General features: G+C 34.6%; 1 protein-coding gene across 1 annotated transcript in view; it reads right to left on the bottom strand.

Moving 5' to 3' along the window:
• ROBO1 (roundabout guidance receptor 1) overlaps positions 1 to 25,093 on the bottom strand; it is a 1,116,478-nt gene that overhangs the window by 58,088 nt on the left and 1,033,297 nt on the right. Inside the window, exons 9-18 of the mRNA XM_081798712.1 lie at positions 23,693 to 23,817; positions 20,963 to 21,134; positions 13,636 to 13,841; positions 12,018 to 12,099; positions 11,679 to 11,847; positions 11,425 to 11,591; positions 5,529 to 5,650; positions 4,626 to 4,857; positions 3,514 to 3,635; positions 93 to 264 (exon numbers count right to left, since the gene is read on the bottom strand). Of these exons, the coding sequence (XP_081654838.1) occupies positions 93 to 264; positions 3,514 to 3,635; positions 4,626 to 4,857; positions 5,529 to 5,650; positions 11,425 to 11,591; positions 11,679 to 11,847; positions 12,018 to 12,099; positions 13,636 to 13,841; positions 20,963 to 21,134; positions 23,693 to 23,817 (1,569 nt within the window). The remainder of the gene's footprint in view (positions 1 to 92; positions 265 to 3,513; positions 3,636 to 4,625; positions 4,858 to 5,528; positions 5,651 to 11,424; positions 11,592 to 11,678; positions 11,848 to 12,017; positions 12,100 to 13,635; positions 13,842 to 20,962; positions 21,135 to 23,692; positions 23,818 to 25,093) is intronic.

Genomic DNA, 25,093 nt, shown 5'->3' with positions numbered 1-25,093 from the left:
ATCATTTTTGTCGCTCTCTTTCCAAAAACCAAAAAAGGCAGGACCATGGTGGGGGGCAGCAAGAGACTCTCAAACCAGATCTGCGCACTCACCTAACTGGATGAACTGTGGTTCACTCTTCACCCCAGCCCCGGCCCCAGTGCTGGCGGCCACCTCTACACTGTATCGGATCCCAGGAACCAGAGAAGGAATGACCACAGAAAAGGTGGAGCCATCCACCGTCTTGTTTATATGATAGCGAGTTTCATTGCCCAGACACCAAACCTGTAAGCAGAGCACAAAGAATTTTAAGCCAGTAAATTATTTACGTGAATGCAAAGAGCAACATAGTATTTCGGTTTTAGACCGAGACCAAGTTCAGACTTATCATGGACCTGATATAGGATGCTGCAAACGTCATTTTTCCCTAGGATCTAGGTCTGAGTGGACGCCCCCAGTCAAACCTCAGGTTAGCAGTACCTTAAAGACCGCTTTGAATTTTCTCATCTATTTCTCAAGGACACTATTAGGAAAGTCTACAGATTTTTGCTCAAACACACAGGCTATCAGCCCAAATCATCAGTTTTTTATTTTTAAACACCTAGAAATTATTTGCCAGAAAAAAGGGGCTTTGCAAAAAACTGTGTATATCCAGATAAAGAACAATAACTAAATCTAAAGTACCTTTGCAAAAATATGGTTATAAAAAATAAAACTGGACAGGGGCACCTGGCTGGCTCAGTTGGTAGAACATGCAACTCTTCATCTCGGGGTCCTGAGTTCGAGCCCCATGTTGTGTGTAGAGTTTACTTAAAAATAAATAAATAAAACTGGACATAAGGAGTTGGGATCTTCCTAGGAGTCTCCTCAGCCTGTTGCATGTTGCACTGCTATCAGTGAGAGAAAATTAGCACTCTGATCTTGTATTTAAATGGGAATATTAATTTGTCTTTGATAACACAGATGAGATCATAAAGAATAACAATACATATTTGACTTGAAAGAAAAGTATTCTTCTGATGAGAAAATTATTGTATAGCTCATTAACTTTGATAAGGATATTTATGACAGGAAATTATTTTCAGGAAATTAAGACTTCTGAACTACACTGCAATCCTTAATTTAAATTTCACTAAAGGGTTATTTAACCATAGAGTGATCTGCAATGTTTAAGAAGTTGGATATGGTGCATGACAGTATTTGGACTCAGTTAATATAAGAAAATGATCCATGGAGTAGTAAGACATGCTCTATATTCTTTATGATGTCCTCAAGCAAAATGTAGGATTAGTCTCAAGTAGCCTATTGTCTAAACTCTAATAGGAAATGGGATTTAAAATAAATCTAGGAGTATCAGTGTCCCCTATCACGTGAGCAATAACCTTTCATTTTTTTTTCCTTTAGAAGTTAATATTATTTTAATATAGTTTCAATGCATCACACCAGTAAATGGTCAGACTCTATACCAGGTCCTGACCATTTGGAAATAAAGAGTCCTTTGTGATTTTTTCCCCCCAATTACATTACGCAGCTGAACCAAAGCCACAAACTGATTTTGTACCAGTCAATCAGGTTCTGAAAGGCATTTTATTATTTTAAATTGACCATGAAGTTAAGTGAAATCCACCCTTTTGCATTTCTTCTGGAGAGAAATGAGTTTTGACTCTTAGGGGAAAATGCCTACATTACACAATTTTGCTTGAGAGCTGAGATATCACCTCATTTTAAATCCTTAAAAATCTCTATAACAGTTCATTTTTCTGGACTGAACCATAGCATCCTGTCACTCCCCCATCTTGAGATAACCTTGAAATTCACAAGAAAACATTTAAATTGTAGAGACTCTTACCTTTTAATGATTCAATGACACTAGAAGATCTAATTTGAAATATCTTAGAACATTCACAGGGCATTCATGGCACTATTTTAAATACTTTAAATGTCATCCTTTAAAAATTCTGGCAAATTTCATAAAGAGATTTTCAGTTTGTTTTTAAAGATCATTTTAAGAAAATATTAGGCCTAAAATGACGCTCAGTATATCTGGTTACTGTCCAAATCAATTTGCTACTCAAAAGAACATTGATGGTCTTTATTTGGCAAGCCTTACCAAGAATGCACATCAGAATCACCTTGGAAAGATCTATCCCAATATGTATGCAACTCCCCCCCACAGACCTCCTGAGTCAGAATCTCTGAGAATGGTGGTCAGGTACATATGTTTGGAAAATGAGTCCACTAGAGATTCTGATGTTAGTATCTAATTACCTGTAGAAGATAAATGTGGTCACCTTTTTAATATCAGTTTCATATCAATAGGAACAGTATAAAATATTCACATATAGGAAATAAACTACTAAGTATCACAGTTTAGCTAGTAACTAAAAAATACTCAGGTATTATGGAAATATAAAGCAGTATCTAGGGAAAAAATGTTTTGCAGTTAAAATTCTTCTAGTATGCAATGTGTTTACATAAATGTTGAAAAAAAGACATGTAAAATCTATTTTCTACTGAGATTTCCCTGATTTAATCTATCAATTATTCATTTATCATAGATCATTAACACTTTCCTATAATACAGAGTCATTGATAGGATACGTCTCATGAGCCTAACTTTGTTTTTAACTGTATCTTGGCATGCTTGAAAATATTTGCTCAAAACAAATCTGTGTAAGACTCTAAATTTAATCACTAGAGCTGATGACTTCACAGGTCAAAATAATTATCAGAATTATCAGATTGAGTCACTCTTATTATTTTTAAAATTCATTTAAACATACATAAATTTATAACTGAATCTCTTCTGAGATATGAAATTTTGTTTAGAGACTAAAACAAGTTTTACAGGAAAAAAAAATTTGTGCACATTAAAGTAAGTTTTCCAACTTAGCTTCAAAGTTTTAAAACTTCAAACATGTCAAAAAAAAAAAAAAAAGGAAGAGAAAGCAAACCCTATTTGATAGTATTTGACTCTTAGCCAATTCCATGGGGCAACTCAATGCTGCAAAATATATTCAAGCTAGTTTTTTAAGGTTAAAAAAACCACAGGGGGCACTTGGGTGGCTCAGTCGTTAAGTGTCTGCCTTCGGCTCAGGTCATGGTCCCAGGGTCCTGGGAACGAGCCCCGCATCAGGCTCCCTGCTCGGCGGGGAGCCTGCTTCTCCCTCTCCCACTCCCCCTGCTTGTGTTCCCTCTCTAGCTCTTTCTGTCAAATAAATAAATAAAATCTTAAAAAAACCCACAACTTTTTATTAGCATTCATACTTGTTGTTTGTGTAAAATTATATGGACCTATAGATTTTGTGACCATATAGATCACTTCTTTTAAATTAATTGTTTTTTCGAATGGCTTAAGAAAGAATTAATCCACAATTACCTAATAAACAGGGAAGTATTTTAAAAATAATTTTACATGTTGCTACCTGCACCAGCAGATGGCGCCAAATACCCATAATTTCAACAAGCTTTTTCTTTTGCCTTTCTTTGTAGGGGGAGAAGGGTGTCCATCAGTAATTACTATATATGTGTTACCTTATACTCTTGGACCATTCCATTCTGAGTGTCTTCTGGAGGCGGCTGCCAACTAACAAGAATTGCAGTTCCATTTCCATCATTCTTTGATACAGTTACACTTTGGGGTGGGGCACTGGGTGCTATTAAATTGTTTTAAAAAGTAGATACATTATGAGTATATTAGAGAACACTGAAAGCAGACACAACATTTAAAATCAAGTAATAACTATGTAAAATATATGTCAATATACCATATGTTTTAAAGATGTATCTCATTCAAGTCTGAATAGTCCCAACTGATTTAAGTTTCTCCTCAAAATTCCTAAACCTTTTGTTATTGCGAATTTTCCATAACCAAAGTTACATAGATTATCTCCATAAAACATCCCAGGAAAATTCTTATTCCTCCTACCCTGTAATCTCAGTGTCATGTTCTCCCTACAAAGGTTCCAAAGTATAAAGCTATATATTAATCAACCATGACATTAACTATATCCTATCATTTATGTAATCAAAATAAGTAGATTTTAGGGAAAATTCTGGTTATTTTTACAGAGTATACTTGTGACACGTAACCTTTTTTTACTTTTATGTAAATACTAAGATTGAAATTCCAGGTATAGGGTGGCCAATCATACCGGTTTTTCTAGAGCTGAGGGGTTTCCACAGACATGAGGAATAAGCATAAAATGCTAACCCCAGAAAGTTCTGGGCAAACCAAAACATTACTCACCGTATTTATAAATCATTACTCAAAGTAACATTCATTCAATAAGTGAATGGAAAATAATTAATGGAAAGTCAAGCAAATTGAGAACAAATTCATCTTTAAATGTGAATTTTAGTTCTCAACAATTGAATATGTCCTACATATGCCTTTAAGTAATATATGGTTCACATTTGCAAATTTTTATATAGGCTATTAAAGTAAGTCAAGTATTACAGAATTTTTATTTTTAGTAGTTCTAACTGAACAAAATCTCTTAGCAAAATATAATGTTCAATATAATGTTCAATATCAAGACAGTTAATTAATGTCACAGTTAACATTAAGATTTTTTCAATTAAGTTAATAAAAGCCCAGCAAATGTACTACAATGCACAGTAATCACACGTTTCATTATACTTGCCTTCTTCTAAGGTTTTGGCAAATTTAATTTCACTATCTGCTCCTTGAAATTCATTAAAAAAAGGACGAGCCTTAATTTCATAGTTGACCCCCTTTCTGAGATCAGGGATAACCACGCTATTTTTGGCTGGGGTCCTCACTTCAAAAACTAACCACTCTGATTCACCATGGTTGGCTCCAGATGGCCGATAAAGAATTTTATATCCTTGAATATACTGAGACTGTTGGTCCACCTATTAAAATGACAAATAAAAAATAAAACCATTTATATCTTTTATTGATTTATTTAAAAATTATGAAAATTAAATGTGACAAAATGCAAACAATTCTATCTGGCTTCACCCTATAGTTTTCTAGTTTATATAAAATAGAACATGAAAAACAAATCACTATCTTTTGTAATATAGTCACTTTTTCAGCTCAATATATAATGTTAGATACTAATTTCTAGGGTTCATGCAGAAATTTTAGGCATCATAGCAGCTTTGTGACAGACATCTAGGGATGTCAGGATCAAAAGGATCAGAAAACTTTCTAATTTTAAATGCCAATTTAATACTACTCAGAAATACTTCTTAAGTCTAAAAGATATTATGTAATAATGATCCTGTCACAAGTTACATATTTATAATTAATACTATGTATTTCTTTCCTTTGGTAATGGTAAAGTTTACTATTGCTGTATAATAGAAAATACACACAACATGAAACTTTTTTTGTTGAAAGCCAAAGCACAGCTACCATAATAAACAATGCTTACATTATAAAGTTGTTATTGGTGGACAAGCGGGCAACACATATACATAAACTATCTGTTCCATAAATATCTTTTTCATATAATGATCTCCCAGAAGTCATCTGCTTATTGAAACTGAAACCAAATATTGCAACAATAATGACTCACTGTCCAGTGCACTTCGATTGAAGAGGAAGAAAGGATGGTAGGGTTGTGGAGGTGCAGTACAACATTTCCCAGCTCTCTCTGGACCTGCTTGTGATCTACTCCCTGACTCGTTGGGGGAACATCTGCAACAATCCAAGAAGACGTGTTACCATCCTATGCAATGTAACTGACTTGAATGAAAGCATGGTGAAACAATCCTTGCATTCATAGCAACTCTCAGAAAAGAAGAATCATTCCAACTGGGAAGCCAACCTGTGATACAGAATAAAATGGGAACAACTTAAATTTTTTATTAGCATAGGGAAGATGGGGACATACAGAGAGAGAGTGAGAGAAAGAGAGAGAGAGTGAGAGAACAAGCAGAGGGCATGTAGAAAGCAAGAAAGAGCAGGAAGCAAAGGTAACAATGGCAAAAAGCAGCATCTGAAGGTGCCTCTTACCATGTAATGATCGCTTTCTCACCAAGGATGAGGAGCTGAGTGCAATCCCCTGAGTTTGTTATAAAATTCGATAGTGATCCTGACTACGCAAGAAAGAAAAGAGCCATAAATTGCAATAGAGTGGATAACTAATGTAAAAAATGAAAACATATAAACGTGAAAAGCAAGCACAAAAAGAAATTAGACACCTTACATCTTATAAGATGAACTTAGGTATATTCCCAAATAAGGTATATGGTAAGTTAGTAGTAGCTATGATGAGGGATACAGAAGCCACCAGTAGAATGGAATGGGATGGAATAAAACGAAAGAATAGAATAGAATAGAATAGAATAGAATAGAATAGAATAGAACAGAACAGAATAGAATAACAAAATAAATCTGATGAGAAGAGAGCACCTAACCATCTATTTAATGGTTTGCTTTTTCAGTTCAGTTATTATATCACTGTAAAGAAGGTTAAATAAAAAGTTCTTAATCTCAAGAACACCAAAATTTAAGAAAGGAGACCAATAACAAGGTAAGAATTGAACTATTACTAGTGTGCCTATGTTGCACTTTTTTCCCCCAATAAGGAGGGGATTTGTTTAAATTCTAAAGTCTGTACTCAGTAAAAATTGCCCATTTCTAAGGAGGTTTTCTAAATACAGATATCTTGCTTTGCTTACAATAATAAAAGGAGCGGGGTGCTTGGGGTGGCTCAGTTGGTTAAGTATCCAACTCTTGATTTCAGTTCAGGTCATGATCTCAGGGTCATGGGATTGAGCCCTGCGTCAGCCTCCGCGCTCAGCACAGAGGCTGCTTGTCCCTCTCCCTCTGCTCTTCTCTCTCTCAAGTAAATAAATAAAATCTTAAAAGAAAAATAAATAATAAAAGGGAACACAGGGTGAAGTAGGGAAGAAAATAAAGAGATTTTTGTGGCCAGAATTCTTTCTCAGAGTATTATATGTTGGCATATATATTCTAGAGTATTTACCATCCCATAAACAGCAGAAATGAGAATTTTAGTTTTCTGAATAAGTATCTTTAAAGATATTCTAAACAAGAAGCAAAAAAATTTTTTATTAAAATGAGTCTGTCCAATATTATACTATATATTAACTAACTAGAATTTATTATTATTATTTTTTAAAGATTTTATTTATTTGCACGAGAGAGAATGAGAGACAGAGAGCATGAGAGGGAGGAGGGTCAGAGGGAGAAGCAGACTCCCTGCCGAGCAGGGAGCCCGATGTGGGACTCGATCCCGGGACTCCAGGATCATGACCTGAGCCGAAGGCAGTCGCTCAACCAACTGAGTCACCCAGGCGCCCTTAACTAACTAGAATTTAAATTAAAAACTTGGAACAAACAAACAAAAACATGAGGTTGTTCAGGTTTGAGGGACTCCACAGAAGTCAGGCAAATAGAAGACAGATCAAGAGTGCTATTTAACACTCTTAAATATAATACCCTTGACTGTACATATATACTGCACGCATCAATTAAGCTTATAAATAAGCAAAATGACAAAAACAACAGATGATTTTGGCTTCTCATACTTTAGCATCCCTCCCAAATATCCTTGGCTAACACTGGCCCTCAGGCAACCTATTATCACAGCCTAGAGACAGAAAGCACTTGCCCGTCAGGCTCCCAACTCCACTGTTCCTCCTTCCCTACTGGTTTCTATTGCTCTGATGATTCCAGCTACCATCTATCTCTGGAGTAAGCATGAAGTCCTTGCAATAAGATAGAGTTGGGTTTGCACCCCAACTCAGCAACTCATCAGCCATGAAACATGGGGTAGATTTCCTAACCTCACTATTTTTCTGTTTTCTCACCTGGCAAATGGCAATATTAATGGCAGATATTTCTGAGAGTTGCTGTGAGAACTGCATTTTGTAAGTCATATGAAGCCCTTGTCTTGAAAGCAGGGACTGGGTTGATCTTTGTGAACCCAGAACACCTAGCCCTGTGCCATACATTTAGAATGTGCTTAATAAACATTGGTTGAGTGAAAGGGAATTACTGTATGAAAACACATGTTCTCTCATATGTAAGCTTCTCTCCTCGGGAATCTTCTGCCTTTCAGGAAGTAACCACAAACATGTAAATAACCATTTTAAACGGTAACTACTATGATTTTCATCACAATCTCTAATTTCTTTGCTTTGAGATAAACTTGTCAGTCAATCCCTTCATGTAAACTACGAAACTCCCTTGCCTGGTGTAACCATTTTGGCAACAGCAGCCTAGAATATTCAGAAAATGGCCCATCAGAGAGAAAAATGAAAAGTAATACTTAATAACATTGAAAAGTTTACGAATTGGTCCTTTTATTGTTCTTGTCCTTTTCCTCCTCTTGAAAAAAAAAAAAGTATTCTTATGTAAAAGATCCTTCCGAACATTCTTGGAATTAACCTGGAGGAAATTTTAGATTGTAATTCTACCCGGCTGCTTCCCCAGTGTTGGAATTCCCTATACAGTTTCTGAAAAGAGCTTATGCAGGACCCACTTCATTATTTACTGGGTTCTTATTACCTATATGATACATACGCTGTGCATTCTGTGTCTTCAAGGATAGGGCTCAGAATGCTATGCATGTAGGACACGGGGGGGAAACACAGTAGTTCCAGTGGCAACAACCCCACCATCCCAGCAATGGCCAACACACCCCTACTTGCCCACGACTCATGTCATCTTCTTCGCATTATTGAATCTTTTTTGGGGGAAAACATCGCGATTACCCTATGACAAGGCTCTAACTCCAGCTGTGACATGGGTCTACCTGAGTTCTGAACTGGAAACTGCCTTGTACCTTTAACTCTGACCCAGCTCCTTCATAGGAATCTCTACTTGGGGAAGACTTTTTTTTTTTTTTTTTTTTGCAGCCATGTTACAGAAATGGTTATAGAAATTATGGCTGCTCTCTTATGAATCCATTTCCAATAAGTCTCTTCTGAATGCCCTCCACCCCTGGCTCTTCCCCTTACCCTTACTACACAAACGTTCTGTACTTTCTTCCAGGTTTTTCCCCAAGTTCCTGCTACATCTGGTATTAGCCTAACCTTCAGCTGAGCTTCACAGTATCTTCAAGAGCAGCCCAAGAACTAGACGATGAAATCTTCCTCGATGTTACTTCTACTCCTTGGTCCTGTTTTGTTGCCTGGGATTAAAATACACATACCCTTTTCACATGATGGTCTCTTAAAATGTTAAGGAAAAAAAATGTCATGTCTACTCTAACTTTCTTATTTTGGGGGGAAAACATGCCAAGACCCCTGAATTTCTTTTCCAGTGATGTGATTTTCAGCCTTCAGTGCAGCTCTGCCAACTAACCTCCTTGTCCTCCTCTTAAAAGTCTACCTGAAAATGTAGTGTTCAGAAAAGAGCACATTATTCCATTCATAACCTGACCAGTTCAGAGTAAAGGGAGGGGATTACTTGATCCAGACATAATTCTGCTAATGCCAGCTAAGACCATATTTGTTCTTTTGGCAATGACATCACTCAGTTGGCTCAAATGAGTGCTTTAGTTGACTTCAAATACTGAGATCTGTGTGCCCCCAGCACCCTGACACACACATGTACTCCCCCTTTAAGCCTGGTATCCTTAGTCTATCCTTCCACAGTTAAGTTTTAAACCTTAAGTTTAAGTGGCACACTTTTGAATTTGCTCCATTAATTTAATTTTAGTGCTGACCCATCCTTTCTGTCTATTGAGATAGATTTAATTCCGATGCTCTCATTCCTCAGCCTGTCTTTCTCAGTTTCAGGATAGCTGCAAAGTTTATCAACTCCCTTTATTTTTAGTCCAAAGAAACATGAGTCCAATAACAAATTCTTATGGCAGAAAACAGAAAAGAAATCTGAGTCTTATACACTCATAAATTAATTAATCCCTGACCAAACCTGTAGAGTGCCTATTTTTAGCCCCATTTTATTTAAGGGATGAAACTGAAGCTCAGGACAAACTAACTTGCTCAGGGCTACATAGCTCATAGGTTCAGGAGGTGAGATTAAAAATCCTTTGATTTCAAAATGGCAGGCCTATTTCACCATATTTCCCGTCTTCCAAATGACATGAGTTTATTTCACTTAGGTTGCTCCACTAGCTATTCACGTATAAAGGTAAGTCAGTTAAAATGTAAAAAGACTTAAATTAATTTTCAGATTAAGTGTGAACTACCTCCTTATTTACAAATGAGGACGTAGACTACAAAATCATTCATAGGAATAGCAGTCAATCAAAACGGAGGAGTCTCCTAGGTAGAGACCCCTGTACTCGGGACAAAAATTTAAATTCACTTTACAGCTGTCATTGTGTCTGCATTCTTTACAAATGCATATCTAATATTGAAAACCTCAAACTGCATTAAGGCAGGCTCCAAGAATATTAGCGTTCCTGATGAGGTGACTCACAATAGCAAATATAGGCACTTGGGTGTGTTGAATTCACACAGCAGGAGACAAACATGGACATGTTCTACAACTCCGTTTGCTTTCTGTGTGAATTCTGAAGCAAAAGGTCCTTCCAGAAAGATTCTTTATACACTCATCAGAGAAGACAAAACAAGCAAAATGGCTGGCAGACCCTCTCTAAAACCAGTAAAAAATAGTTTAAGCCTTTCAGTCCTTGTGTGCACAATTGTTACTATCACTATAACTAAGTTACATTTTTTTTTTTTTCCTTTGGAAAGGTAAACTCAAGACTGAGATATTATGATTCCTCTGAATGTTAAGAAAATCACTACCATCTAGAATTTTCTTTTTCTATTAATATAAGAACAAACATTTTTGTGACAATGAAAATATGTTAAAAAAAGGGTAAAGATGGATTCAAATCACCTTTTTATTCAATATGTAAATTTCACTCCTATTAAAGCTTTAAAATAATAAGTGGGGCATGGTGGCAGATAGAAGGTCATTTGTTGAAATCTAAATATAATTTTTATTCACAAAGGACAATAAAAAGCAGTATATCCAGAATGTGGCCCAAGTGAGCAAATTTCTAATTTGCTCCACATATTCATTTTTCCTTTTCTCTGTTTCTTTAACCCAGCTTGGACCAAAATATACACGACTTGCATTTAAAAGTTTAATATATCATGGCTCATAAAATTGACAAGGAAAGACAGACCAAACAATATACCAACATGAAGTATTTTTTCCCATGCTTCGTAGGGGGAGTAACCAAACATAATACAAAAATACACACTATTTTTGTCTGATTGGATTGTGATTTTATAAAATGAGAGACGCTGCCCTTTGTTATTAATCTTATCTTGGTTAGTCCAGAAAACAATAAAGTTTGCAGACATTGTGTTTGTGTATTAAAAATTAATGGAGCTCCTGGAAGGACAGATCTGTCTTACATACACAATCAGCACATATGCAGTACAAATCACTGACTTGTGAAAGTATAACACCTAAGAATAAGTAGGTTTCACAAGGTTGAGTAAATCAGTATTTACCTTGCGTTTTCACTGGGTCTGATATCTGGCTCGGATCACTAATTCCATACGCATTTGCTGCCCTCACAAGGAAAAGGTAAATTGCATTAGGTTTGAGTCCTTTAATGGCAAATGTTTCTGTTTTCACGTTCTCGGCTACGGTCTGCCAACTGCTACCAGATGCATGGCTAAGGACAGATACACAAGTTAGAACATGTGTATGTAATGGCAAATCGAAACAACAAACCAACTAGGAAACATCAGCTTTACTCTACCTGAAGGCTTCTATAATATAAGATGTTGGAGTTGCACCCGAATTCAAATTTGGTTGCCATGACAATGTTACTGTGTTTCTGCTGACATCTGTAACTTCGGGTTTTGAGGGGGCACTAGGGATTAAATTTGGGTCAGTGGGTCTCGGAGGCTGAACTGGAACTCCAAATTCTAATAAAGGGGATAAAGAGGAAAGACGTTTACACATATACAGATAAGCACAGAAAGGTAGATTGCACCATTATATATCTACTCTGACATCAGGCCATCTACTTCATCCATTTACCAGCAAGTAAACTACCGCAAGTTAAGCTTTAAGTTAAAAATGCTAGCTAATTTACCTTGGACTTCAATGTAAGCACTCCATGTTGCTTCACCACTGGGGGTCGATGCAATGCAGGTGTACCGACCTGTGTCACCCAGCTGAGAAGATAGACGGAAAATAAATATTTGGAACAATCGAGAGCTTAACGGGCTGGAAAAGCAATTATAGTTTTGTATATGTCCCATGAATATGGATAACTGCATTAAAATTCAGTAACCAGAAACGTCCTCTTAATTGAATTTATTTTTATTGAATATGAAGGAAAATATTGCAGGAATACGGAAAAAATCTATATGGTTATCTTAATTGTATAATAAAATATAATATTTAATGCCTTACCATAGCATTATTTTTAGCATCAGGGACAATAAACAATGAGGTATTCAAATTCAAAGGGCTAATCTTTATTACTAACTTATATCTTCATATTTAATGTCACATAGTAAGGCTGATAAAATTTAGCCAATGACTATTCTTGCTATTTCCTATTTTATCAGAGTTACATGCATATGGATATCTGAGATAAACAGATATTACAGAAAAAAAGGATAAACACAAAAATGATTTCTTCTCAAAGTATTCACTCTTTTTTTCCCCATTTTATTATTTTTTTTTACCTGTTTAATAAGTCAAACCTCAGCTGGAATGAAGGTTCTCTCTCCCTTCTAAAGACCGAATGCCAGAAAACAAACAGGGGTCACATGTTCAGCTTTAAAATCATCATCAGCATAATGAACCCATACACCTCTGCCTAAGGTAACAACTCGATCTTCAAGTAATGTTTGATAAAGCAAGAATGTTGCCATCTCGCTCTGGCAACTGTAATAACAAAATTGCAATCATTGTCACAAAGAACTACAACATATTAACTTTCATGGCATGTACAATGAACTGTTATGCTGATCCAAAACTCCCAAGAAGCCACCCACAATAGGCAGTGAAGCGATTGAAATTTATGTTTATTGCTGTCAGAGCTATTCTTTCATATGCCTTGTGAGCCTGTCTGATCTTGACCTAAAAGAAAAGGAAAAATCAAAACAAAACAACACAGTCCTGAAAGAACAGGTATAGGATGTGACGCCCTGGGAAGGTAAATCCCTAAATTGTTCTCACAAACTTATGGGCTTTTCATCATTTAACATTCTGATTTGCACTGTACACTCGGCATGTACATTGCTATCTGGTTTTTGCTTGCATGTACAGTATTCTGTATTTGCAATATGTTGAACCAAATATTCATCACAACAGAAGACCCATCCAAGGGCATTGTCGATAACATGGGACTGGAAAAATCTCTTTGAAAAATGCTTTTATGGAATGAGTGCATCATACCACTACCTGGAAGGTATTTTTTCTCCCACAAATCCCCACCTACTTTCCTCAACAGTTCTCAAAAAACTTTTTTTTCTCCTTCATCTAAAACCTTAAATTACTTGCTAGGAGCTAAGTTATGAGTCAAATCATCTTAAATATACACAGCGGAATGTCTGAAAGAATAAAGCCTCTGTTAAAAATATATCAATACCGTTAGCTAGCATTTCATTGGTTCTAAAATTTGAGATGTCAGCCCTGGTTGCTGGAGGCAAACACAAAATGGAGCAAAATGGGGAAGCCAGGGTGTCATTTCAAGTTACCTTAGCGTATCGGATCTGTAGCACTCCCGTCTCCAGCTGCTTGATTCGAGAATCTTGGGTTGACACAAGGACTCCATCCTTTCTCCACAGAATCGTGGGCACCGGACTGCCTGTGGCCACACAGCTGAGCACTACAGTACCATCCACTGCCACAGTCTGATTCCCAGGGCCTTGCCGAATGATGGGGGGAGGCCGGTCTGCAATCACTACCAAAAGAAACAACAGGAAATAGATTTCTACAACTGGAAGCAATTTGCTAATCATCCAAGCAACAGCAGTTGCTCTAGGCTTTGAAACAAACTAATTAAACAAGTAATTGAAGTAGGAGACGTGCCTTATTCAGAATGCATTTATACGATGCCCTGATTCAGGATGTTAAAATGAGATACCATGTGTTCCTTTCAAATGACCAAGCCCTGACTGAGCTTGCCTCTCCATCAAGGGACCTTTTTAACTTAAGAGGCCTAGGAGGAAACAAGAATTGTGGATGGTGGGGCACCTGGGTGGCTCAGTCGGTTAAGCATCTGCCTGCGGTTGGGGTCATGATCGAGCCCCACATCGGGCTCCCTGCTCGGTGGGCAGTCTGCTTCTCCCTCTCCCGCTCCCCCTGCTTGTGCTCTCTCTCTCTCTCGCTCTGTCAAATAAATAAATCTTAAAAAAAAAAATTGTGGATGGTGAAGTAGATGTCTAGTGGTGAGAAGTGGAACGTCTACTTTTTAAACTTTAAAATATGTAAAAATCAAACACAACGACAACCAAAAAACCACCTACCCCAAGGAAACTTATGAGACACATTTTCATAAATGAACGAAAGCCAACTTGATATCCGATAACTGTTTTGTATCCAGCAGAAAAAAATTATGGTATCGTACCAGCATGGCTGACAATTTTGGATTCAAAAAGGGGCTTTGGACTTTTAGAATTTACAATTCAATATGACTGAGCTCTTTCTGTCTTGGAATTCTATTAACAGAATTACGTGGGTAAAAATTTCCCAATCCCAGTGAATTCAGGAAAAACTAGAAAACTGTTCAAATACATTGTTGGGCTAATCCAAAAATATAACTCAAGTTCATGTCCTAACCTAGGAAAACACTTCTGTGCTGGAATTCCAGGGATCAGAAAACACTTTCACAAATTCTAGTACCTTAATAGTTTTAATGTACTATGGAAGGAAACAATGGAAGGCATTTTTATAATATATAAATTAAAATTGTTCTTATTATTATATGAAAAGCCTAAAACCTAAAAACTTTCAGACAAGAAAGCCATTATTTAGAGAAAAATCTAAAACACCTGGAGTGTAACTAGAACAACTTGCATTGGAGAGTTGTTCTCAGTTCTCAGCCCTGATAGATCAACTTCAGTGAAACTCCACAGATGCGATGCTTTTTTAAATGAGTAAAAATTAAAAATGAAGTTTAAGAATTTTTTCGTTATCAAGCTTTAAAATTCCCAATATTAGTTACAAATTTTTAAGTCACAAATATATAAAAGACAAGTTTAAGAAGTTGCCTGGTTAAAAGAAACTAGTTGCCAGAGTAAATTTTGGATGCAACAATTTGCAAAGCGAGATGTGTCATGTTCAAGGTTTTATGCTCCAAAGATTTTCACAAGCTGGAGTCACCCTTCAATTTGTTCCTCATTTACCATGCAATAATTATTAGTTTTGTGCATTCAACTTAAGCAAAAGCAAGAAAGCAACAGAGTGAAATCAGCAACTGCATTTTCACTCCACCCTTCTGATTCTCTCCCATGCTTGATTACTGGTATGAAATTTGCAAATACCAGGGAGACATGTTAGAAGGCTGGAGTTTGTAACCTGGCAGGAATGTTTCAGATACTCCATGGATGACAAATATAAGTCAATGATTCCTTTGTTTAGAATTGTTTAATCTCTTCTATGTTTTCTGTTGAGATTGACTAAAATCAAATTAGACGCCCCCACCTGATAAGTGTGAAAAAAAGAAAGTGTTTTATTGCTTTGGGGTTTTAGAAGATTCTACCTGCGTTCCCTTGATCATAAGAATGAATGAATATTTATTTCTAGACATTAATTAAATTAGTAACAGTGTTTCTTTATAAAGGATATAATTAAATCCAGTAACAGAATGGCTTACATTTGGTAGTCTTGTTACATTTAGAAACAATCCAGTATCTGGGGTTTTATTCAGTTTTCTGATCTTTACAATGCTTTGATGTTTGCATCATATTTAGCATCATTCACACCTCCCCACCCTATCCCAACCCAGTTTAATCATGCTGTTCCACTGTCATTTATTTCTTCCTGGTTTACACTGGGTAGTTCACAAAAATAAGGCAAGAGAAGAGGAGTAGGGTTGATTATCATCTTCATCTGTCCTTTGTCTTTGGGCTGCTTCCTTAAATTCTCTAAGCCTCAGTTTTGTTTCTGTTTTTGTTTTTTATCTGTAATAGGAAGATAATAATGTTTAGCCAGCTCAAGGGATTGCTATGAAGATTTAAATGCAATAATAGATATGAAGGTGCTTTGCTAATTGCAAAAAGCTAGACATGTGTATGAATTGTAATATTGCCGCTTACCCTTTTCTGTAAAAACTGATAGGTAAACCACAGCTGAAGGAGTTCATTAAAGCAATTTCATGTTTTTAGGTAGAAAAAAATGAAACATTTTGTTGTTATCACAGGGTAGAATAAAATACTGATAAAATATTTACATTTTCACAAACTAAAGAGTGTAGTACATTTCTGAGTCAAGCCTAAATTTAGGATTTATGAGAAGAACCTCAAATTTAGGGTCTAAAATTTTACTGGTATCATTAGAATGTATTATCATTATTAGAATGAATTTTAGCAAAGTGAGTAAGTGCATCTTGGAGAAAGATGTGCCCCTAAAATGAAAACGTTCTATAACTGTGATATCCAACACAGAAGCCAATGCCTTCCAGTGGATACTGAGCATCTGAATCTGGCTAGTGTGATTGAGGAACAGGATGTATAATTTTAATAAACTTTAAGTAATTGAAATTCTAATTTAAATAATCTCACGTGGCAGCTGGCCACCATCCTGGACAGTACAAACTTTTGTTGTAAATCTCAGTTCTGCTGCTTATGATCTGCATGCTTTGGGCATACTTTTTCACCAATCTCTGCCTCCATTTCCTTATCTGTAAAACGAGATGTTGTGGAATTTAAAATTGTTGATATGTGAACAGTTCTTAGCATTAGTGCCTGACCCAAAGGAAACACTGAGTAACTGTAACCTAGTATTAACGGGTATCAGTATAGTGGTGTTAGCTGTGTTAGTGATGCTGGTGTAGACAGTGCCTCAGGTGGTGTAACCCATTACATCAGAGTTTAGGGAAGTTTCCTATCTTTTCCTCACATTCATGAAATATATAAAGATCCTAAAAAAAAATGAGAGCATATCATCAAAAGTCATATTTTGTTACCTCAAAAGCGATAATCACGAAGACTATGTTAATATATATAAATACATTCATAATATAATTTTAAGTGAAAAAAAAACAAAATAACATATACACATTGACCGGTTTAAGGATGAAAAGTTCATATTTATAGACAAACAGATATCAGAATTACGTATCACAATTGCTATCAGTTCTCAAACGTATTTTACAAACTTATGAGTTAGTTAGGGAAGTACAAGTCACGTGTCCAAATCGACTAGTTGGTAATTGTCAGGTCTCTCTTTTCTGAATAAAAGTTAACACTCATTTCATTGTATGTCAATAACTTTTGAAAGATGAATGCAAGTGATTTTAAATTTTATACAGTATTAGGCAATCATTAACTAATTTTCTTACGTTCTAGGAATAAAGAAAAGAAACATTTTCAATTAAATAGGTGTTATGAATTTCTATGTTCCTGGGTCAAATGCTATTCGGGGTAGGCCACAGCTACAAAACACAACATTTCAAAGACAGCTGCTACTCCACCATATCCCGTGCCTTGTGTTTTATTCTGTCTTTGTCTTTGTTCTGTTTGCAAACAATAAAGCAAGGTCAAGAAGCTAAAGTCAAATAGCATCCAGAAAGTATTCTGACTGCAAGCTATCCTCTTGACTTGACTTGATAATGTGCAAAAGCTGAGGGTGCTAGCACTCACAGTAATACTAGTTTACCTGTGAAGAATGAGTACATGCTTGTTGTGTGTACACATCAATGTTGTGTGTACAATGTTGTGTGTACACATCAGAGTTGTGTGTACAATATCAATGAATTCCAAAAGAAAGAAAACAAAACTAAAAATACAGTACCACCACAGCAAACACAAAACCATCTCAGATCTCCCCAGAGACTGTAAAATGAATTAGGACATTTAAATGTTAGGTGTTTGGTTTTGTGTTAGTTTAGCAAAAATTGCTATCTTTGATCTATGCTCACAAATATAGCGATTTATGACAATGCAGTATCAGATGGTATGTATGAAGCTTGGTTTTCAATTATTAATTAGAATAATAAGAAATACTTGAAAATATTTTACCATAGTTTTCTTTGGCCATTTTTCATGTACACCTGTATACACAAGTTGCTGTATATATAAAGTTGTCTTGTAAAGTTGCAATTATAAATTGTTGTGAAATTCTGTGTTCCACTTTTATATATTGATTATACTGATCATTATCAAATTCATTACATGGTCTTCACAGCCATCATTTAATAGCTTTAATATATGTAAGAAATTGTAAAAACATTTTAGGTCATTCTCACTAATTGGAGCCAGTAATATATAATATGTATTATAGACAGAGGTAAGAGTTGGGGCTTTTGAATGAGACAGTCATAATTTTGAATTCTGACTTAACTGTTAGCTGTTTATTCCATCCACGTTTCATCCATTCATTCAAAAATTATCTATTGAGTATGTCCCATGTGTCAGACTTTGGTAGTCTGATACTGAGTATGTGTTTATTGGACAGACGTGGGCCCTGCAATCATGGAACTTAATGTCCAATGAAGAATACAAGAAAATAAATAGAGAACACAGAAAAGTATAGGATGTGATCTTTCTATAGATGGCAGGGTGGAGAATGCTCATATTTGAGAAGGGAGGGAATGCTTCTTAAAGTAAGTGAAATTTCATGTCAGTAGAAACAGCATGCGCAGAAGTCTTCAGATAAAAGAAGAGCATAGCAAACACAATAAAATGAGGGCATGTAAGCAAATATAGTATTCAGAGCTGAGCCTGCAGCAGTCATATCATAAATTGTAAAACATATTGAGAAATATAAACTTTATCCTGAGAGCACTAAGAAACAAAATAATCAGATTCATGTATTAAAAATTTCCTCCAGAATTTTTTTTTTAATTTCAAAATTCTGTCTTTAAAATCTTTGCTAACATTACACTTACTTTTCCCCTGAGGTTAGGATCAAAACAAATATTTCCACTATAACCAATTCTAATCGTTAGAGATCACAGCGCAGGACAAGTAAGAGAAATAAAAAGTATAAATATTGGAAAGAAGAAGTAAACCTGGTTTTTATTTGGAATTGACACATTTTCTTCCTAAAAATTTCAAAGTAATATACCTAAAAACTCTTATATATGAGTGCATTTAGCAAGTTGCTGGATACAGGGTTAATATACAAAGAATCAATTGTACATCTGGCCTCAAACAATACAATAATGAGATATATATGTATATATTATATGCAGTCACATCAAAAATCATAAAATATCATAGGTATAAGTCTTTCAAAATATATGGAAGATATCTACCCTAAGAACTACAAAACATTGTTGAGAAAATTAAAGATCTATATAAATTGAGAGATATATATGGAATATATACCATTTCCCTAAATTGGAAGACTAAGATTGTTAAGATGTTAATTCTTCCTAAACTTCTCAATAATTTAAGTGAAATCAAAATTAAAACCTCAGATTTTTTGTTGTTGTTTAGGGTTGTGTGTGTGTGTATGTGTGTGCGTGCGTAAACTGACAAGTTTATTTTAAAATTTATAAGAAAATGCAGGGGACCTCTAATAGCCAACTCAAAACAAGAAAAAGTTGGAGACTTACATTACCTGTTTATAAGACTTACTATAAAGCTACAATAATTAAGATCATACATACTGGCATGAATACATAAATGGAATATGATAGAGAGAATAGAAGCAAACTCACACATTTATGTTTATCTGAATTATGATTAAGATGCCACTGTAATTCAGTGAGGAAAATACTGTCTTTTCCATAAATGATTTTGAAACCATTAGTATCCACAAAGAGGGGATTTGATTCTTGTTTTATACCATACACAAAAATAATTTAAAATGGATTAAAAACTTATATCTTAGAAGTATAGACAATGAAACTTCTAAAAAAAGACATAGGAGAACATCTACATGGACTTAGGTGGGACAGAAAATTAAAAGCATCAACTACAAAAGAAAAATAATACATTGGTCCTAATCAAAACTAGTGATTTAAGCCTTAAAATCATTATTAGGAGAATGACTGAAACTAAATATTTATAATACATATCTGACAAAAACTTGTATCTGGAATATATGAGAAAATGAAAAAGAAATGGGTACATTCATCTGCCAAAAGGCAAACCAAGATAACTGAGCGCAGGGATATTTACTTTGTTCATAAAAGCCCTCAACTGAAAGCAATCCATCAGTAGAAGAGTATATAAATAAATTATAAGCTATTTATACAATAGAATACTATACAGCAACAAAGAGAATAAATATTATATGTATATATTTATTTTAGGTATATATGTATATACAGATATGTACATATATATTTTTATATATTTATATGTATACATTTTTTTCTTTCCTTCTCAAATTATTACTACTCTCCATCTCATGGTTTGAAGATTCTTTCCATCACTGTGTCTTCATAATGTATTTGGCATTAATTGATCAGGCTCAAGGGCGTTGATAAACAGGACAAAATCACATTATTAATGGAAAACTTGTTCATTATAATGAGTTGTGAGTAGGACTTATCAGCAATTCATTTTATCTCCTTAATTTGGTGAAAAAAAAAGGATTTTTTTTACACCAGGATTTTAAAATAACTTTATTTTCTAAAACATGGTAACATTCCCATGTACAGCTATTCAGTGTAAACTTCTTGTTTAATTGCTGTGCTTTTACGGATCTGACTCGATGCTAGAAATTTATAGTACAGCCAAGTTAAAATAAGAATAATTTTAGACTTAGTCATTGTATCGACATCCTTTTTATCTTTACACCAAAACTGCTGTCAGAAAGATACACAGTAGAAAATAAACACATTTACTGACACTCTCTTTAGATCATAAGCCAAACTTGAACATTTTCAGATAAAATGCTCTACTTTACCATCAGTAACTTCCAAATATGCTTTTGTGATGATACTTCCGGCAACATTTAAAGTCTGGCAGATATAATAACCGACATCAGATCGTTGGACGTTAGTGATAGTGAGATCACCAGTCTGGGAGACCGAAAAGCGGCTGGTTGACTGAGGTGGCTGATATGAGAAAAGCAGATTCTAGAACCCAGTATTTGGGAGGAAAGAATAACAATAGGTTAATTACTAGGTTCTAATATTTTGGCACGTATACATATATATTTATAAATAGGTATATAAATGTATACACACACATATACGTACACACCACACATGCATATATAAACAAATAAGCTAAATATTCTTTCATCACATACCCACATATATAGATACATACATACACATAAAAGACAAAGTTTAATGACCTACCCTTACATAGGATCATTTTAAAATTTAAATAAATTCTAAATATTGATATGTACTTTTATAATTATCAGTTTCAAACAATACTAGATATAGAAACATATTTGGTATCAACAGAGTTAAAAGTTTTACATATTAATCAACACAAAGGCAAAAGCTTTGCTTTACATATGTATGACTGTTAGGATTATAAACACTAAATCTTTTAATATATAAACAAAATTAAAATGTACACACATTCTGACAAATTAAGTTCAAAGATAGCATTTTGGCACAATAACAAGTGTCTGTTATCTGTCTGTTATAAAATTCAGTAACTTCTATCAAACTGTAAATAGTTTCTTATTTCTCCTCTAGATGGTGAGCATATCCGTCATGGATTATTTTGAAAATCAAATATTAAATTTAAGAATTCAGAATGGAGTTTTATTTGTCTTTCTATATAAGTTAGCTTATATACAAAGTCAACACAAGATTTGATGTTGTTTTGTGGTACAAATTTCTCACTATGAATCGAAATTTGCTCCCTTGTTAGAGAGAGTGTATACGTCATGGGAAATAACACTTGATGTCATTGTTTTTCATGAAATAAAGTCAAGATTTCTTCTAACCAAATAAAGTTGTTCCTTTTTAAAAGTTTAATTGCTTTTTAACATATATAATTTTATAAAGGCTTATCTACTATTCCATGAATACATGACATGTCCAATGACAAAATTGGAGGAAAAAGTAAGTTGTATCATTAAACCAAGCCAAACAAAGTCAAAATTATTTCAAAATTGGACACAGTTTAAATGACTTAATGAATAATTTATTTAATAACTAAATGAATCATTTAAATATTATTCTCCTGAGAACTTCTAGTGGATTTACTATTACTACTATGTAGATTTTCTTATATAATACACTCCCAATTCTTTCTGCTGTACTAAATATTTCAATTTTTCTTGTCTATAATTTACTATCAGCAAATTTAGTCTTTGAGGCCAAATGGAATGTGTTAGAACCAACGAAGGTACTATAACTCAAACGAGGGTCTACATACCATAATCAAGTTAATATTTGCCTACCAAAGTGAAAACAAAGGTGAACTTGATCCATTGCCCACAAAAGAGGAGTGAGTGCAGTCAGTAAACTACTTATATATAGTTTAGGAGCACAGTAAGAGCAAGACCATGAGACAACTTGCCCAAGATTGATTTAAGCAAAAAACAAAAAGAGTTAAGGAATAACTGTATTAAAAATGAATGAGAATCTTTTTTACAGGTATCAAAACAAGTAAAGGGAACTGCTTCTTTTGTTGAAGAAAGCAAGCCAATAAGAGATGAGAAAAAAGACATATATAAAAACTATTTTAAAGTTTCCTATTATCTTTAAAGTGAAATTATTTCAAAATTTCCTTTTTATTAAGCTGAAACCTAATAGTGAACTTAGAGTTTGTAAGAGCATAGAGCTTTATATTGTAGTTCAATGTATACGGAAAAATCTGGTTTATAAAATGTTTGGAGTTATTTGATGGCAAATGGCAATCACATATGATAGTTCAAAGAATTAGAATATACTGAACTATATTTACCATGACATCTATATTAAATAGAATACCACATAGTTTGATGAATCTTTAATTGACATATATAAATTGATATATATAATTGATATCTATTTATCTATACACACACAGACATATACAGACATCCATACATAAAGAAGTGAAGAAGACACTTGAGATTCCTGGTGTTTTTAGAGAAATTGCACTGAATAATTAATCATCTCTGTTTTAAATGTGTGTAAATTTCTTTTAACATATAATTTCAGGGGCGCCTGGGTGGCACAGTTAAGCATGGACTCTTGCTTTCAGTTCAGGTCATGATCTCAGGGTCCTGAGATCGAGCCCCAAATCAGCTCTGTGCTCAGCACGAGGTCTGCTTAAGATCCTCTCCTCCTCTACCTCTGCCCCTCCACCCCGCGTGTGTGCAAGCAAATACATCTTTAAAAAAAAAAAATTACAGATATCTGAATAATCGAAATAATAATTAAATTATGTTGAGAAAAAGTGTAGTTTTTTTTTAACGTGGCTGAATTGGAAATAAAGGTAAAATTTAATATGATAATTACTATGCAATATACCACCCTATGTACCAAAACTAGGAAGGGGAAATTGCTTTTAGATTTATAACAATGAAGGAAATTTTGTCTTCTTTCATAGTTGAAATTTTCTAGGGCATTCAGAGATTTTTCAGTTTTCTTAAAGTAACAGCTATATGACTAACATTTTGGGCTTTCTTATATACCTGGCACCCACCTTTGCTGACTGAAATATTAGAATAAGGTCTTACCTGACTCCCCTCTCTTCTCCAAAAAATAGCTGGTTGAGGATTTCCGGTTGCTTCACACTGGAACGTTACAGTTCGTCCCAAGGCAACAACCTGGTCACGGGGTTTCACAACAAAGTGTGGAGGTTCTAAAGGATATGAAACAAATGATCAGAATCAAAACCATGTAGTTATTAACCTAACTGAGACAATTTGCTGATATCCCAAGTGCTGCCGTTATTTTATGTAACTCATTATGCACTATAAGATGTAATGTACCCATTCTCATCCTTAATTTAATTGAAGCTAAATTGTTAAGTGCTTATTTATAGAAAGGAATAGAATTTTTTTGTGCAGAGGTCTTTTTTTTAATCAGCTGACCTTTTAAGATTAACCTCCACATTAAAAAGAATTCTTGAGCTGCAATTTGACCCATTACTTTCAAAGTCCACCTGAAATTTGTATGAATAAATATCTTTTCTCATTTAGAGCTGCTTAAAGGTGAATGGACTTTAATCATACACCCAAGGGTCTCCTGATGTAAGCAGGCCCTAAAATTACTTTAATTTAACTCAAAAGCTTCTGAAATGCTACCATGAAAATTATAACCATTTAGAATCTTCAGTCCAATTACTTGAATAGAAATGAATTTAAAGCAATAGTAGAGTCAAATGCCTCCTTCATTTACATAGGCAAGGGCATGTTCCAACAGAATACATATGGAAATGAGGGCAAATTCGAAACATCTGCTCATCCTGACATTATAAATACTGCCAGCTTTGTCCAAACTGTTTGATTTATACAGACTTAAATGGCCACTTCATCCAGCAGTAAATAGAGTGTCAGAAAATTGTGTCAGTTACATTGAGCGCAATGGCAGGTGAAAACATTAGGTGTGCTGATGGAGTCACTTTGGGGGGGGGAAGCTTGTTTGGGGGCCATGCTTTATGCTTAGAAAAATGTGCACTGAATGTAAGTCTTTTTACCTACTGTTTACACTTTTCAAATGCATTTCTTATCAGCTGTCTGAAACACCTAATTATTCTCTCTTGTCTCAGTTCAAATGGAAGTGAACATTTCAAGCCAGATATTTAACAGTTTATACAGGAGAGGGTTTTTCCAATCCACTTTTTAAGACTGTTCTGTTATTTTAAACCTTTTCTTTAAAATTACTTTTAGTTACTTATAGGAATCACTTGGGATAACGCCTTCAAGGGAATAAAAACCAAAAATTATATTCAGATTATATCCACAAATGCTACCACTGATTTCTTTGTTAATGAAGCGGAGGGTTTGAAAAGGTACTTTTCTCTTGATCAGTACTGTCTAGGCAATTGCATCTAAGACATATATACAAATATTTATAATATATATTATATATAAATTTTGTAAATCTCTCATTTGAAATATAAACCTCTTAAAAAA

Source organism: Leptonychotes weddellii, chromosome 1 (assembly GCF_054177405.1).
Source record: "Leptonychotes weddellii isolate Sample4059 chromosome 1, ASM5417740v2, whole genome shotgun sequence".
Lineage (NCBI taxonomy): Eukaryota > Metazoa > Chordata > Mammalia > Carnivora > Phocidae > Leptonychotes > Leptonychotes weddellii.
This window is presented reverse-complemented; position numbering and strand designations above follow the sequence as displayed.